At 43.4% G+C, this 18,761-nt stretch overlaps 1 protein-coding gene across 1 annotated transcript in view; it reads right to left on the bottom strand.

Moving 5' to 3' along the window:
* The window catches only part of F13A1 (coagulation factor XIII A chain), a 142,499-nt gene extending 135,765 nt beyond the window's left edge, over window positions 1–6,734 (bottom strand). Inside the window, exons 1-2 of the mRNA XM_083187984.1 lie at window positions 6,702–6,734; window positions 719–889 (exon numbers count right to left, since the gene is read on the bottom strand). Of these exons, the coding sequence (XP_083044110.1) occupies window positions 719–878 (160 nt within the window). The 5' untranslated portion in view covers window positions 879–889; window positions 6,702–6,734. The remainder of the gene's footprint in view (window positions 1–718; window positions 890–6,701) is intronic.
* Between the last annotated feature and the right edge of the window lie 12,027 nt (window positions 6,735–18,761).

Here is an 18,761-nt window from a genome sequence, read left to right as displayed (position 1 = left end):
TCCGCCCCCTCTGTAAACCCCCTTCTGAAAATCCTGCGTTTGCCCCTGTGTGTGTGAGCCAAGTGAATTTATCAAAACTGGTGTGAAAATTGCCAAGCAAACATATTTATTCATCCTAATGACCTGTGATGTTCACCTTATATAGGAAATATAATCTTTTTTTTAAACAACATTTTTTATTTGAATTTATATAACAAATGTGAGCGACACTGGCATTTATAGCAGATATTTTGAACATCTCTCACAGAGATGCTGGCATTTTTAGGAGATATTTTGCGCATCTCTCACATGATGTTGGCACTCGAAGGGTTAAGACACCATAAAATAATGCAAAATGAAGTCACAAACAGGTTTTCAACATTTCCATCTTACTGGATTGTCATCAAGTAAAGAATACATGTATGTAGCTAAGCATTATCCCCGCCACCTTACGTTTAGATAACAACTGTATCTTTACATGGCAGCATTCTGTTTTCCCTTCCCCAAGATTGCAGCATCATGATTGTCACTGCTAGATTAGACAAATGCTGATGCTCTTTGAAATGAACAGAAGTGCTAGTGGTGAGCTGGATGATGACTCAATGCATTGGTATTCTGTCATTCAGGAATCCTTCCAAATATCAACTTGTTAGAAATTGCATGGCTAAGCTTTTTTTTGTGTCTAGAATTGATAAACCTTTAGCCTGCCCTGTAGATTTAGAGTGGCAATGCTTTTTACCTGTCGTATCAACACCCCTTGGGATGAGACCAAAGGTATCCTTGAGGGGAATTTCATCTTCTTCAGCATTGGAAACATTTGGCGGGATAGATCTACGCCCTGTATAGCCTGGAGCTGGAGACTTCTTTTTGTCCACATTAGTTGCTTTTGGCTCTGACATTATGACAGTCACTGGAAAAAAAAACACTTTGGTCATAAAGTGAATGTGTAATAACCAGGGCTATTTTTCAGCAGGCTCCAGCAGGAACTGAGTCCCTTATTCTAGTTCACTCTTTCTGACAAAATCCTTCTTAGATGGACAAAACCATGTGCACTGCAGGGGGGCAGATGTAAAATGTGCAGAGAGAATTAGATTTGGGTGAGTCATTTTGTTTCTGTGCAGGGTAAATACTGGCTGCTTTATTTTTACACTGCAATATAGATCTCACTTTGAAGTAAAACCCCCCACCCAAATCTAATTCTCTCTGCACATGTTACATCTGCCCCACCTGCAGTGCACATGGTTTTGTCCATCTAAGAAGGAGTTTGTCAGAAAGAGTGAACTAGAATAAGGCCCTCAGTTCCTGCTGGAGCCTGCTGAAAAATAGCACTGGTAATAATAATATAGTAGTAACTGGTAACAGTAACATAGGTATACATTACACAGGGCTAAAACGCTGTTTTGCAGCAGAATCTCATGTGTACATTGAGTGCATAGAGCTTTGCAATGGGCCTGATTCATGCTCGTTCGGAGGGCTGTGAATATGCAGCCTTTTTAAACATCGATAAACTGCGCATGCAGACGTTACGCTGTGCACATTTGCGGGGTCCCCTTGCGTATGGCTTTACTGGCCATGCACCAGGTGACTGGCGTACCAGGATGGACCCCTGGCGTTTTATGGGCATGCCTACACAAAACTGCATCACACACAACAGCTTTATACAATAACAAAAGGTGGGTATTGTGAAAAATAGACGCGCTCTAAATCAGTGCAGCCCAAGTATTAGTGCTAGGGTATTCTCAGTACCCAATGGTTAATAGATCAAGCAAGGGAAATGTGCACAGAAAACTTTTGGCGCACCGTATTCTACCACACAAATAATTTATTAAAAAGGAAATAAACACTTAAAAATGGAATCGCACAGATTAAAAAGCATGGGAGATATACTACCAGGGAATGGTGGTGAATGTCAAAGCGATGGTGAGAATAAATATAAGGAACCAATGACTATTTCTATTTCTCAGTCATCATAGTCCAATATCACCAAAGTAAATTCTTTAGAATATAACAAATGAAAAAGTGAGAATCCTACCAAAAAGTTGTGGCGAGCGTAGGAATGGATGGTGAACAAAATAGGCAGTCTGCAGTCTCTCCCTATTTCCAGGCTGAATGGCAGTAGATCAGTGAGTCCAAGGTCTTAATAACAGCATGCAGTGTGGTCCAACACGTTTCGGGTATATGTGCTCTTTGTCAAGCAAGCTTTATGCAATGCTCGCACTAAGGCTAGTGTCCAAGGCTATCACGCATTGCACTTTTGTCACATTAGCATACCTCCTAACTGTCCCGATTTTTGCAGGACAGTCTTGTTCTTCTAAGACTTTTTCACTGTCAAACCCATGGGCTGCTGTGTCCCGCATGGGGGGGGGTGGGGGCATGGGGGGTTGGGTGCAGTTGTGAGTCCTCTGATCACTCACTACTCTTAGTTGAGCAGCTGTGAATAAATATTGTGCGTATATGCACAGTGTCTATTCACATGATGCAAAGGGTCTGGGGGCATGCCAGGAGTTAACTGAGCTCTGGGCATCCCTGACAGTTATGAAAATGGAAAGCATGGCTCTCAATCATAACATTCCAGTAAAGCCATGCACACTATTACAGAGATCATGCCCTCTTTTCGGTCAGGAATCCCAATAAACCATTGGAAATGTTGGGAGGTATGCATTAGTGAGGGAAATGAGATGCATATTTGGTAGAAGAGTGTGTGGCTGTTTGGCACTGTTCGACGATTGGTGTATGTGTACACCTCAGTATCCATGCTGGTAGCTATTATGGTCTATTCTGTATAAATGAAACAAACTTAAATTTCCTTCATAAAAGCAAGATAAATGCCGTATTTACATCTTGGACAGACATTTATATGTCTTTTTCATTCACGTACTTCTCCCCTTGCAGTTTCTACATCTGCCTTCATCTGATAAAGTTGTTTCCATGCAGTAAAAAGCAGTAGCTAATCTCTTGTAAAACAATGATCACACACTGTAGTAAGCTGCACACTTTTTAAAAGAACACTGGAGAAATTGTGTAAACAGGGAGTAAAATAAACAGAGCTATATAAAGTACAATATACATTCTAAAATTCTTACAATGGGGTCTATTCATGAAGCATTGAAAACAGTGTAGAAGTGAGCCAGTGGAGTAGTTGGCCATGGCAACCAATCAGCTTTGAGCTAACATTTATCACATGCCTTCTATGACATTATACAGAGCAGCTGATTGGTTGCCATGGCCAACTTCTCCAATGGCCTACTTCTCCACTCTTTTCATTGTTTCATACATTTACCCCTGTGATTTTATCTGGATCTATACCACAGAACAGATCTTCTTATTCTGGGGTGCCGGACGGCTCCCCGACAGTCGGGATTCCGACAGTCATTACTCCAACGTCGGAATCCCGACTGCTCCCTCGTGGGGGTCCACGACCCCCATAGAGGGAGAATAAAATAGGTGGTGAGCGCAGCGCGCCCACAGCGTGGCGAGCGCAGTGAGCCCGCATGGGGCTTCATTGTGCTCCCCCCGCTGTGCAGTCGGGATTCCGACGTCTGAGTAATGACTGTCGGAATCCCGACTGTCGGGTAATTATATCACACCCCTTATTCTGTCCCCTCACATTCCAATACATTAAAATGGTAATATATTATAAATTATACTACATAATGTTATAAAATGAGAGATGTACAGTATAAACAGATATTTGTTGGGTGAAAACTTTGCATTCTGATGAAAATAACCGGTACTTATATAGTATCTGGGCGTCCGATTTTGTGATTGTATGCCTTACCTTAAGGCATACAATCAGATGCAATGCGATGCGATTCGATGCGATTTTGCATAGGATTCAATGTTAAGAAGGTCCTGTTCATTTCCCCACTATCCAAGTGGGCATATAGTTGATTTTATATAGAGTGGCGAGCGCAGCGAGCCACCGAGCCCGAAGCGTGGCGAGCGAAGCGAGCCCCGCCAGGGGACGCATATTTCTTAAAAAGTATTCTGTGTCCCCTCGCGGGGCTCGCTACGCTCGCCACACTTCGGGCTCGGTGGCTCGCTACGCTCGCCACAGGTTTATATCCAACTCCATGCCCACTTGGATAGTGGGGAAAGGAAAAGGACCCCTTTTTCCCATTGAATTTTATGTTAAAATGGACTCAGACCATTTTAACATTGAATCCTATGGAAAAATCTTGACCATCGCATACGATTTGGTCGCATGTGATGCGATGCGATGCGATCCGATCCGATTTCTAAATCGGATGCCCAGATACTACATAAGTACCAAATAACCTACTACTGTACATAAAATAACTCGACATGCAGTAAGTAAAAAAGTTTTCTCAATGTGGATCAGAAAAGTATTGGTACCTATTTGTATAAATGGCCAGACGATCTTTCAAGGTTGGTTTCACTAAAAAATATCTGTAAATTGCCCGCAATGGGGGTAAATGTACTTACATTTTACTGTAATATTTACAGATGTAGCACCGCTCATCTTTGCAGGGGCTGGTGGTGGATCCGCCATGCGCCAGCCCCCGCCAGCCTTCAAAAAGGGACGCGCGTGCATCCCCTTGCAACGGGGCTCCCCCAGGATCCCCGCCACCTCACCGCCGGCCCACGCCGCATTCTCCCACATCCATGCTCCCCCCTAACCCTGCCCATCTCCCTGAAGTGGAGACGGGCAGGGTTCCCATCCGGGAAACTTGGACGCCCGCGTGGGATGCCAGCGGGGGGTGGTCTGGTGAGCCATGGCACTGGATGAGCGGCGCTACATCTGTACCTGTGTTCATGTGCAATGCTACCCTTTTCTATTTTAATGTTGCTGGTAAATGTGTTCTGAAGGTTTTGATTAAATACATTGAAGCTTTGCAGCTAAGACTTTTTTTAGTTTAATTTTTGTGAAGACAATGGCATGAACGCTCACTACTTGTTACATGTCACAAATTGATAGAACTGCAAAAGGTCCTTTCCTTGGCCTTACACTCCTGCATGCCTTCAAAAGACTGCTGTATACTGTCAGCAGATTTATCTTTCTTTCCCTGATTACAAAAGACATCAACATGAGACATTTTATAAATCATAGAGAACACAAGGGGGTTTATTTACTAAGATGGGTGTTCTAATGAAGATGGGATGTTGCCTGCAGCAGCCAATCAGAGTCTACTTATTATTTATTTAACACCTTCTAGAAGATAACAGATACACTCTGATTGGTTGCCCATAGCAACAACCCATCTGAAATAGAAGTTCCATCTTAATAAATAAACCCCAAGGAGCAGAGGTGCTTTAAGAGAGGAGGAGGCCCAGGTGCAGCCTCCTCCATTCAGACCCACTCCTCTCTCCCGGCCAGCACTGCTGTAGTGCACAGCTCAGTAGAGTCTGGGCACTAGAGGGGTCAGACTCAGGGCCGGTGCTAGGCACCGGAGCGCCCCAGGCGGGTGGGGTGCCCCGGCGCTCAACTGCTGGGGGGTGGGTGCGCATGGTCTCTGCCCGGCCACCGGGGGGAGGTTCACGGTGTCTCTGCCCGGCCGGGGGCGGTGCGCGGTGTGTCTTGCTGCGGAGGGGGGGGGGAGAGAGTGTGTTCACTCACAGAACACTGCTTCTCCCTCCAGCATTCCTGCTCCGCGGTGTGTTTGTGTGTGTGTGGGGGGGGGGGTGCGATATGGTCGCCATGCTGCTGGGGGGGGGGGGGGGAGTGTTCACTCACCGAACACCTGCTTCTCCCTCCGGCTCTTCTGCTCCGCTGCTGCTGCGGTGGTAGAGCTTTCCAGCTCACTACCGCCCTCCAGTGGCCGGCGCCCTAGGCAAATGCCTAGACCTGCCTAGTGGTGGCGCCGGCCCTGGTCAGACTCTAATGTGCAGGTGCACAACTGCCTTCATAGCGGGACTCCGGAGGGGTAAGTATTAAAAATGAGGGCAGTGTGTGCACTGTGGGCCCCCCAGGGACCCAGGGGCCTGGGTGCACCGTGCACATCACACCCATTATAGATGCATCACTGCCAAGGAAAATAATGTCTCAAATAACCAACTTTTTTCATGGTGCTCCCATGAGTCAGATATGTACATTAATACAGAATGCCCCAGCAAAATAATCTACTTCTCTCTTTCCCTGTATAAATGTTATAAAACATGTCAGTATCTTACCAGCCCATAGCATGAAGAACCATAGCAGATAACCTGTTACAAATAGCACATTGCTGTCCCTGTTATTATGAATTCAGGGATAGATGTATGAAGCAGTGATAGGGAGGAGAAGTGATAAGGTGTCTGGTAGTTTATCACCAGCCAATCAGCTCCTGACTGTTAAGTTACAGGCTGGGTTTAAAAAAGGACAGCTAGGAGCTGATTGGTTGGTGATAAAGTGCCAGGCACTTTATCACTTCTCCCTTATCACTGCTTCATACACCTACCCCTTAGTTACATATGCTGTAATTTTTGTGACAATAGCAAAATATTTGGTGATTTACAGAGCACAGACAATCATTTCATACACATTATTCTGATTAGCAGTATTTGTGTTTAAAACTCATGGTGCAATGTCCAATCTCACTAAAAGTTTGCACCAGGAAGACATGTATACAGTACATGTAGTCAATAGCTAATAGATGCATTAATAAAAAATGTGTGTATACAAATAAATAGCTTGCAAAGTTCTATTTATCAATACAATATGTGATCATTTAGTAAAAGAAAGCTGATGACTATATGTAGCAATAGTATATGTGTATTAGTACCTTTTCCTCTTGTGATTGCTTGTGATGGTTTCTTTCGTCAGAATTAAGACAGCCTTGTGACATTCTCTTTTTCCAGAGACAACCCACTTGGCCCCACCCCCTTTTTACCACCATGGCCTCATTGGTTTAACTTCCCTTTGATTGCCACCCATTCGGATGGTTAATTGTTATCACATTGCACTCAATGCCTTCAAAGTAGCCTTCTTTGAATAATGTGGTGCGTGTCTGTAAAGAGGAACCATATGACAGTTGTGGTTTTAAACAAGGCAACTTTTGTTGTTTTGGCAAATACTTTTAAAATATGTGTTTAATGGAATACAGCAACATGACATGTTTGCATGCCTTTGCAATACGTATTATACTGTGCAAATAAATAACGCAGAAATAGCATACAGTTAAAGAAATAGTAATATAAAAACATTCTAATGATCGTAAAGGAACTTTTATTTTAACACAAAATGAAATCTACAATATACTTGCAAATCACAAGTTTTGCAAGATATGTACTAACAGAAATACTGTATGCATTCAAAATTAAAGTTAATACATTTATAATTGAATATGTTTTAGATAAAGCTGCAACATATGTTGACTGAAGTATTAAGAATAAAAATCATTTATTTTATGTGATCACGTTTCACCTGAAATGAAAACAAACTTTAAAATCGGAATTCACTGTAAATTGTCAGAAATTGAAAACTTCTTTATTAAAATTCCAATGTGTTAAGATTATTCCAAGGTATATTTCGCTACTGAATGGAGAGCATGTTTTTAATGCTAATCGTTGTTTCTACAGTATAAATGATAGAGCTGTTGGCATTTTCACAACTGGAATGAGAAATCGTAAATTCTACAGCGGGACAATTTAACACATGGCTGCTACTTTTTACCATAATGTTAGCTAACAGCCTGCTACTGTGGAATTTCTAGTTATACAGTGTGGTGGTGCGCACCATTGTTCTTATTCTGTAAAATAAAATATAACTAAAAGTACAAGATTTGTAAAAGGTGGATGTAAAATTGCCTGTGTATTTTTACAGCTCCAATGATGAAGGCTGCCATCCTAGTCTGCAAGGTTTAGGAGAAGTTAAGGGCAGTTGATTTAACCCCTTCCATCTAGTTATTTTTTGTTTGTTTGTTTTTTAAACTTTGTCATTAGTTCAGTTTCTTGGCAAAATTAAGTAATTTGTGTGGTGGTTACGTAACATAAAAAAATCAGTTTTTTTTACACGAAAATGGATTCAATTAATATTTCAACCATTTTTTATATAACAAACTATTTATTTAATAGCATATGGGACATGTTTAATTAGCTGTGGTGTTTAACATCTGGAGCTAATTCGTTTTTAAGCCCATTTCCTATGGTAACCCAAGGCTAATGTGATTTAACCCATGGCGCCTGTGTTAAGAATCCAGGGTTAACACGCTAAGGACAAAAAGCTTTACATACCATGGGTTTCTCTTTGCAGCTCTGGAGGGTCTAAAATAGAAATTCACAGCATTTGAGTAGCTCTTGGCACTGAAACAAGCCATGGTAACCCCTATGGCTAATTAAGTATGCCCCTACAATTGAGACAATTAAAACTGCTCTGGACATGCTGTAAATATATGGAATTTCAGTAATAACAGGATGTGTTATGTCTCAGCTAAGATATATGCAATCATGGGTTATTCCATGGTAACAAACGTTATATTTTTGACTAAATAGATGATATAAATATATTTTTTGAGCATGTGTTTTGATTATTTTGTGCAACATAAATGTTGTTTGTGTGGTACATAATATGCTTTAATTTTAAAGCAAAGCTTGTCATGAAAACTGGTAACAAACGTTACACGAAAGGACATTTTCATGGAATGACCCTCATGCCTAATAAAAATAAATGCATGGTTTTGTATTGTATGCATTGTTGAAGGTTCAGGGGGTATTCAATCCCGTGTCCCGACTGTCGGTATGTCCCAGCAGTTGGGACCCTGACCCGTTTTATTCCCTCCTGCCGATTGACGAAAAGGTGGCGTGCCTGCAAAATCGGCTGTAGATTGTCGAGATCCGGCCATAATCTTGACAATCCATGGCAGTTTTCAGGTCCGTTTTGTCTCTTCAATGCTGTCCGGAACGATAGCATTGAAAAGACGCCCACTGCTATTTACACTGCTGGAAATAGTGGCAGGGATTGAATACCCCCCTCATACTCTCAATACTATAAATGCACGGAGAGAGATAAAATTGTGACATCTAAAGTACTAGTCAGTCAGCATCCATCTCACATTTTACAGACTGTGTATGAAAAATGACAGGAACAATTTGGTTGGAACTTTATTTCTCATAATTGTATCTCTCACCCAGCTTTGATAAATACCTACCTTTGTCACCCGATTATAATAATAACCACTATTTTTGTAAACCAATGATTGACTCATAAATGCTATTGATAGTTTAAGGGGGGTATTCAATGTCAGGGGCACGGCTGTCGAGCAAGCTCGACAGCCGTGCCCCTGTCCCGTTCTCGTTTTGCTCGCCTGGAGCTCGGCAGTCAGGATTCAATGTCCCGGCCGCCGAGCGTCGAGAAGGGGGCGTTGCCGCGAGTTGATGACGAAAATAGACGAGCTCCGGCCAGGAGCTCGCCTATTTCCGGCTTTTCTCGGCAGAACGAGCCTGACAGCTTGTGCTGTCAGGCTCGTTCTGCGCAAAACCCCTGATCAATGCTGTCGGGGAAGACAGCATTGAATAGGGCCCCGCAGCCATCTCCCCCGTGCTGCGGGTGCACGACAAAGATTGAATACCCCCCTAAATGTAGCAACCACTTGTTATTTATATTGTTATCCTAGTGAGGACATTTGTTGGACTCAGTAAGTATTCATTATCACCAGCACAAGAGAAGTCTGTCTTCTGTGGTTCTCCACATATTATACCAAACATACAGTATAGGAAGGAAATTGATAAAGAAGTGTTAAGGAAGTAATTATAATAACTAGACAGAACAGACCTCTTACCGATTTGACCACAATGGAAAAGCATGTGCCTGCGATAGATATCAAACAAAACAGAAATAGAAATACAGGGAAAAACTGAATTATTGTTCCCTTCAAATAAATAAATAATTACAATTCAAACACTTAAGTTAAATGCAATTTTGCAGCCTTGTAAGGCACTCCATAGTATTGATATAGAATATGATTTGGTCATGTTTTGCTATGTCTTAAGGTGCGTACCCACGGTAAGATATAGTGCAAAATCTAGCACACTATCTAGCTGGTTTCGAATAGCATGCTAGATAGTGCACTATATCTTACCGTGTGTACGCACTATCCGACGTACGATGTGCGCTCCTGCTGATCGTCTGGCAGGGAGCTGGTCGGGTGAGCATGCAACTGAATTTTGGCTAGAAAGCATAAGATACAGTGCATATCGTACGGCACACTGTATCGTATGCTTTCTAGCAAGCAATGCGCGTCATCAGCGGCACGCCCTGGCCACTTCCTGGACACTGCCCAGACACTCCCCATCAGCCATTCCGCGGCGCACACGCACCCAGAGGAGGCCCGAGGAGCTGGAGCAAGGGAAAAAAACCACGACGCACGCACACACCCAGAGGAGGCACGAGGAGCTGGAGACAGGCACAAAAAGCAAGTACATTTTGTCATGGGTGTTTCAGCTGCGGTGTGGGTGCGTGCAAGAAAATGGTGCTCGTTTGGGAGGGGTCGCCTGCATACATCAAGGGGTAGGTGTGGGTGCGTGCATGAAAATGGTGCTTGGTTGGGAGGGGTCGCCTGCATACATCAAGGGGTAGGTGGGGGTGCCTGCATGAAAATGGTGCTTGGTAGGGAGGGGTCGCCTGCATACATCAAGGGGTAGGTGGGGGAGCCTGCATGAAAATGGTGCTTGGTAGGGAGGGGTCGCCTGCATACATCAAGGGGTAGGTGGGGGTGCCTGCATGAAAATGGTGCTTGGTAGGGAGGGGTCGCCTGCATACATCAAGGGGTAGGTGGGGGTGCCTGCATGAAAATGGTGCTTGGTAGGGAGGGGTCGCCTGCATACATCAAGGGGTAGGTGGGGGAGCCTGCATGAAAATGGTGCTTGGTAGGGAGGGGTCGCCTGCATACATCAAGGGGTAGGTGGGGGTGCGTGCATGAAAATGGTGCTTGGTAGGGAGGGGTCGCCTGCATACATCAAGGGGTAGGTGGGGGTGCCTGCATGAAAATGGTGCTTGGTTGGGAGGGGTCGCCTGCATACATCAAGGGGTAGGTGGGGGTGCCTGCATGAAAATGGTGCTTGGTAGGGAGGGGTCGCCTGCATACATCAAGGGGTAGGTGGGGGAGCCTGCATGAAAATGGTGCTTGGTAGCGAGGGGTCGCCTGCATACATCAAGGGGTAGGTGGGGGTGCCTGCATGAAAATGGTGCTTGGTAGGGAGGGGTCGCCTGCATACATCAAGGGGTAGGTGGGGGTGCCTGCATGAAAATGGTGCTTGGTAGGGAGGGGTCGCCTGCATACATCAAGGGGTAGGTGGGGGTGCCTGCACGAAAATGGTGCTTGGTTGGGGATGGGAGACCTGGCTGCATGAAGGGGATGGAGGGTGACGCTGCATTATCACAGGGGATGGAGGGGGAGGCTGCATTATCACAGGGGATGGAGGCTGAGGCTGCATTATCACAGGGGATGGAGGGTGAGGCTGCATTATCACAGGGGATGGAGAGCTGCGTGAAGAAAGTGCTTTATTACAGTATATGTGATGTCAGTGTTGTGTTGATATTAAATTATTATTTTTTTTTTTTTTAAGAAATGGCAACCCCAAACCAGGAATTTTGGACAGGATTTCTGGACATGTATGAGGCGAATGAGTGTCTGTGGCGGGTCAAGGACAAAAATTATGCTAATAAGGAGAAACGCAACAAGGCACTGCAGGAAATGCTGACATACGTCAAAGGCATAAATGCTTCTGCCGACATAAAGTTTGTGAAAAAGAAGATTCAAAATTTCCGTACAGTATACTTAAAAGAACGCAAGAAATATGAGGATTCCAAACGCTCTGGAGCCGGGGTAGAGGAGATTGAAAAACCATCTTTATGGTACTATGATCAGCTCCATTTCCTACAGGATCAAGACCCCCTAAGTCAGTCACAGTGTTCAATGATGGAAGTCTCTCCTGGGCTATTGCCAGAGGAGGAAACAGATAATAGCAACGTGGTGAGTGTATACATAATATTATTTACTGTGTTATTTAGCTTGATGTAATTTGTTATTGACAGTTTATTTTTGTGCACATTCAAGGTCACTCTTTCGGATGCGGAGACAGAGCCACCCAACACCCAACAATCCGAAGCCGAGCAGACTGCTGTGGTGGTGGAAAGCACACCTCCGTCAAGACCCAAGAGGACCCTCACCACAATCAAGTCTAGAGCTTCCTCAAGTTCAGCACCAAACCGTGCCGAGCGGTTTCTCCAAAGTGCAGAGGAGGTTCTGCATAAGTTACCCAATGAATTCAATGCTTTTGGTACACATGTTGCACAGGAATTGGAGGCAATGGTACCAGACCAGCGCATCCATTTCAAGAGGATTGTATATGATCTGATGATACGGGGTCGCAGTGGCGAATTAAGGCATGATATTAACCTTGCATCATCAGCATCATATACAACGCAGCAAGGCCAACGTCCTCCCCCTAACCAATACCCATCTCGCACATCATACCCACCACCAAGTTTTACTGAACATACAAGCCCACCCTTGTATTGTAGCCCAAGTGCTACCTCATCACAGCCCCAATATCAAACTTCCACTCCCGGCCCGAGTGGTACCCCCTCTGTATGGGTGGGTGCACAGGCCACTCTCCTTTGTGAGCCTGATCTGTACAAGTTGTAAATGTTATAATATATGCAGTCCCTTTGGGTAGTTAAGATATCTCTGTTCCTGATATCTAGAAGTTAATGCTGAGCCGTTAGGAAGTAGTGATATGTGGCTTGATGGAAAGTTCTTGTAACACATTACTTTGAAGTATAGTTTTTATGATCCGAAAACAAATCATACCTCATTTTTTTTGGTAAAGAAAAAATCTACATTGCCTGGTTGCAATTTTTTGTGGAAAGGACCACATTTTATTTTGTAAAGAAAAAATCTACATTGCCTGGTTGCAATTTTTTGTGGAAAGGGCAATAAATATTGTTTTCTGCAAAACTTTGTTGTTCTCATAAATTACTGCTTTCCCCAAAGGTATTGATAACTACGTCACAATCTGTGTACACTACCATTCAGCTATCACAGTTGGGTTTTCAATAAAAACAATATACATTTGGGTAACATACAATAAACTTTATAAAATAGTAAGCTAAACTTATTTAATACTTGAAACATAGCATTTGTTCCAAAAATACAACACATGCAAATTTTTTGGACATTGCAGTCAAAGTAATGTATCTTAAACAAATATGTACAAATAGCAGGTTCAGTATCAGGCAATTGCTTGAAGCTTTATTCAAAAGGTGGTGGGGGATCGTCACAGGCTCAAGTATGGATTTATTTAAGTAACAAGAATTCTGAATACCAACATAAGATCAATGTTTAGACAATAATTGTCGTAGGTACTCGGTTGGTGGTGCTCCCAAAGAGGTTCAGCAACAAAGCTGTATAGAGTGTAAATGTCCAAAAGAGGGGACAAAGGAAGAACAAGACAGGGTTTTGGGGCACGCTTAAATGAAAATTAGAAAAATAAGGTAAATGGCAATAGAATTAATATATAACTTTTAATAGATTTCACTTAAAATACGTATGCACGTCAAAACGGCGGCGTCAAGAATATGAGACTTGTAGACAACAGACGATATGTCAGGACTACAAGACAAAAACAAAAACAATAAATGTTTAATAACAATAAAATATTATTAAATTATTTACTATAATAGTAAGTAATGATCTCTGCTGGTTGGCGAAGATTCTTAACACCTGGGGGACCACCCCCAATTTGGTGGGACGTCAGAAAATAGAATAGTATGGTATAATGCTCGTATATCTCACTGATTGATGTGAATTAGTAGTAGGTAGTCGGAGAGGGAATAAAGGGAGGAGAAAGAAGAATAGGACAGTGGTCCTTACTGGGGTGCCTGATGTTGTATAATCACCTGATGCTGATACGACACCAAATATTCCCCATCAGTCCCCCAATGGGTACTGATCTGGCCAATGACTGTTTAGCTGCTGAGATCAGACGAGATCAGGCGGCTCAGTGATGTATGGTCGTATACTCTATCTGGCGGAGCAACACAGGGATTGCATGTTGGACCGACAGACACTTCTGCTTTCCAGGGGCAGCTAAAAACCACAGCCTGTTACGTGAAGTATTGCAGGATGGGTCTAGTCTTGACCATGGATGAGAGAGTGATGAATAATGGAGATGACAGGTATTGAGAGTATTGCAATTTAACAGGTCCTTCTGCTATCCTCCATCATATGATAATATCAGATGGGGGTTGAGAGTGATGACCTGGTAGTGCTCAGCTCAAGAAAATAGAAGATCAAGAGGTTGGTAGGTAATGGAGGGAGGAATGTGCCCCCCCTATCCGGACGGTCTAACTGGTGACATGAAGGAGTTACATGAACACCAGAGTAGATTTGGGGGTTGTGTTGTACAATTCTGTAATTATTCAGTCACTGAGGGACAATAAGGTATAACTGAGTCCCAAAGCAAAAGCACTGATGGTAACACATATATGATGAAAAAATATCACAGATGCTGGTATAAGAAGATTTGAGTTCACGGTAAGGAATTACCAGTAAATTATTGTAACAGAAAACAACAGTCACAGATAACTCGTAGGTAGTGTGTTGTTAGATACACAAGTTAAGTTAACTTGTGTATCTAACTTAACTTGTGTAACTTAAGTTAAGTTAACTTGTGTATCTAACAACACACTACCTACGAGTTATCTGTGACTGTTGTTTTCTGTTACAATAATTTACTGGTAATTCCTTACCGTGAACTCAAATCTTCTTATACCAGCATCTGTGATATTTTTTCATCATATATGTGTTACCATCAGTGCTTTTGCTTTGGGACTCAGTTATACCTTATTGTCCCTCAGTGACTGAATAATTACAGAATTGTACAACACAACCCCCAAATCTACTCTGGTGTTCATGTAACTCCTTCATGTCACCAGTTAGACCGTCCGGATAGGGGGGGCACATTCCTCCCTCCATTACCTACCAACCTCTTGATCTTCTATTTTCTTGAGCTGAGCACTACCAGGTCATCACTCTCAACCCCCATCTGATATTATCATATGATGGAGGATAGCAGAAGGACCTGTTAAATTGCAATACTCTTAATACCTGTCATCTCCATTATTCATCACTCTCTCATCCATGGTCAAGACTAGACCCATCCTGCAATACTTCACGTAACAGGCTGTGGTTTTTAGCTGCCCCTGGAAAGCAGAAGTGTCTGTCGGTCCAACATGCAATCCCTGTGTTGCTCCGCCAGATAGAGTATACGACCATACATCACTGAGCCGCCTGATCTCGTCTGATCTCAGCAGCTAAACAGTCATTGGCCAGATCAGTACCCATTGGGGGACTGATGGGGAATATTTGGTGTCGTATCAGCATCAGGTGATTATACAACATCAGGCACCCCAGTAAGGACCACTGTCCTATTCTTCTTTCTCCTCCCTTTATTCCCTCTCCGACTACCTACTACTAATTCACATCAATCAGTGAGATATACGAGCATTATACCATACTATTCTATTTTCTGACGTCCCACCAAATTGGGGGTGGTCCCCCAGGTGTTAAGAATCTTCGCCAACCAGCAGAGATCATTACTTACTATTATAGTAAATAATTTAATAATATTTTATTGTTATTAAACATTTATTGTTTTTGTTTTTGTCTTGTAGTCCTGACATATCGTCTGTTGTCTACAAGTCTCATATTCTTGACGCCGCCGTTTTGACGTGCATACGTATTTTAAGTGAAATCTATTAAAAGTTATATATTAATTCTATTGCCATTTACCTTATTTTTCTAATTTTCATTTAAGCGTGCCCCAAAACCCTGTCTTGTTCTTCCTTTGTCCCCTCTTTTGGACAATTGCTTGAAGCTGCCAGTCCAATGCACCCTCTCCATTGAAGTAGGCCAGGTATTGGTCTCTGACCTGCTTTGCACGCTGTGATGAGCCATGTGCCAGTGGGTTTGCATTAAGGGAGGTCCACCCATCGATGTCCTGAGACTGCTGTGCTGGTTCCGGTTCTGACACTACAGGTAATTCGTGTCTTGATTTGCGCCTCAAAAAATTATGCAGGGCACAACTTGCAAGCACTATCCATTGGATTTTGTCGATGCGCATATTGATTGCACTGTGGAAAATCCTGAACTTGTTGCTCATTATGCCGAAGGCATTTTCCACAGTGCGTCGCGCCCTGCAAAGCCTGTAATTAAAAATACGACGCTCCTGATTAAGCACTCTCTGAGGATAGGGACGCATGATGTGCTCATGGAGTGCGAATGCCTCGTCAGCTAGGAAAACAAAATTTAGTCCATTTTGGCAATCATCACTAGAAGGGAGGTTTAGGCGCTTTGTGGCAAGGTGCTGGTAAAAAAGAGTGTCTTTCAGTGAACCTCCATCTGATGCCCTGCCATTTTTACCCACATCCACATAAACAAATTCATAATTGGCGTCCACTATCGCCAGCAGTACTACACTAAAAAACCCTTTATAGTTATAGTACAAGGAACCAGATTTGGGTGGCTGTGTAATGCGGACATGCTTCCCATCGATGGCCCCTCCGCAGTTTGGAAAGTTCCATCTGGTCTCAAAATCGGCCGCAATACCCTGCCATTCCTCACGGGTAGTAGGAAACTAGAAAAAAAGGTTGAAGAAAAATGATTTTCATTTGAGGTTTATATTTACATCACTTTATAGCATATTTCATTGTTGATGCTCACAATTGAGCCTTCCCAAGGAGGACAATTGATTGGCAGTACACACTTCTAGACATAATTATACTTTGCAAACCATGTATGATATATATTAAGGATGGACAGATGTTGCCAAACTACAAATGCGACCATGCCTTGCCACAGTTTAAACACTACCTTTCTTTATTGCTGAACTGTGGCAAGGCATGATGTGATTTGTAGTTGCACAACATCTTGAGAGGCAGCGGTTGGCCAGGCCTGTATTAAGCCCATGCTTGTTGTGTTTTACTGGGGTACAACAAACCAACCTGGGCAGATTTCTCCTGCCCCATAAAAAAGCCACCACACAGTTACGGGCCACCCCACCCCAACTCTCCCCCTCCTCGTCTCCGTAAGCCTTGCCGCTGGGGTGGTCAGCAATCTTAAGCGGTGTCTGGTTTAATTCAGATTTTACAACATTAAACAATGTATTTGGTGTGTGCTCATTTCTCTAGGTATATGTCTGCTGCTGCTTTCAGAGCATGCGGGGAGCACACATAGAGAACAAAGGACACTTCAAATAAAGCAATTAAGTGGGAACACAATGGGACCATGTGCATTAGCATATACTCTACGGAGGATGCTGTGAATACATATTTACAACTAATGTGACTTTTAAATTGTCCTTACCTTCAAGTATTGTGGCTTGAGGACAGCATATAGGGCCCTGCAGGTTTCAGGAATTATACGGCCCAAAGCCTGAGGAGAAATCAAGGACCCAAACTTCAGATCCGCTAGGGATCTACCTGTTGCCAGGAAACGCAGAGTGACGATCAGCCTGTCCTCTGCAGGTATTGCCCTCCGCATGGTGGTATCCTGTCTTTGGATATAGGGCCTCACCAGTCCCAGCAGTTCCTGGAATGTACTGTCATCCATCCGCAGGTAGTTACGGTAGTCTACTGGGTTGTTTTCACGAATCTGGACAAGTAGTGGCATATGAGAGAGAGTTTCCCTCTGTAAAAGCCAATGCTTGGTCCAGCAGGATCGCCTTGCCCTATTGGGGCCTTTTCCTCTCTCATCATTAGAGCTCTCCCTTTCTGCTATCACAGCAGCTCCTGCATATGCTGCCAGCATATTGCAATGAAAAGTATCCATTATTGACCTTGGAAAAGGTTGATTAGCACACTAGCTGCAATAACCTGATGAGGAAATACAAACTAGTCACTCTGCACAAATGCAATAATTTTAAAATGGCTGCTGAGCCTTTATACAACCCTGCAAACACCCACTTCTACAGCCTGCCAATGAGGGGTTTGTTATTTTTTTGAAATCCCTGCCCATTATGCAAACACTGTGATCGTCCAGGATCTAGCCAAGTAGCTGTGACGTCAGATCGTATACCATATCGTTTGCAGATCGTACATTATTTTCAGTCCAAATCTGATGGTTTTTAGCCTATAGTGCGTTCCCGTGACATCGCATACGATATCGGACGAAACATGAATCGTACCGTGGGTACGCACCTTTAGAATTGTTCCTTGAGTAACATGATTGGAGCAAATATTTCCAAAATCTAGTCCGAGGATGTACCCAAAAACGTAGGTGTTTGCCCCATAGCAACCTTTCATACTCTTCAATCATTTATTTTTATGGGCCAACAGCCAACCTCCAATATGATGCCTGCCAATATGTGTACTGGGACATGAGCATCCCTTTTTCTCAAAGCAAAATAGAATTTGGAGTCCCTTAATGGTGGTTAGCATGCATGGCTTTCTGGGACATCGATTAATTGTGGTCACATACAGTAGCAGGTATCTCATTAAATGCAGATATTGCAATATTCTTTAATCACAGTGCTTAGTGGAGATGGCAGAGGGTAACAAGGCCTAACCAGGGTCGGCTCTATCACTAGGCAGCTTTAGGTAGCTGCCTAGGGTGCCAGGATCTAGGGGGTGCCACCGAGTCTGAATCCTGGGATAGAGCCAGTTAACTATGCAGGAGCACCCCATAGCTCCAGTGGAAGAGCAGTGATCACACTTGGATCCCGCTGTGAACCACACAGGTGCTGCTGTACATGCAGGTGCCTCTTCAATGCCTGAGCATGTTTTGAAAGATAACGTGGTGCTTCACTTGGGGATCGGCCTGTCTGGGTATACTGAGATCTATCCC

Source organism: Crinia signifera, chromosome 5 (genome assembly GCF_055691185.1).
Source record: "Crinia signifera chromosome 5, ASM5569118v1, whole genome shotgun sequence".
Lineage (NCBI taxonomy): Eukaryota > Metazoa > Chordata > Amphibia > Anura > Myobatrachidae > Crinia > Crinia signifera.
This window is presented reverse-complemented; position numbering and strand designations above follow the sequence as displayed.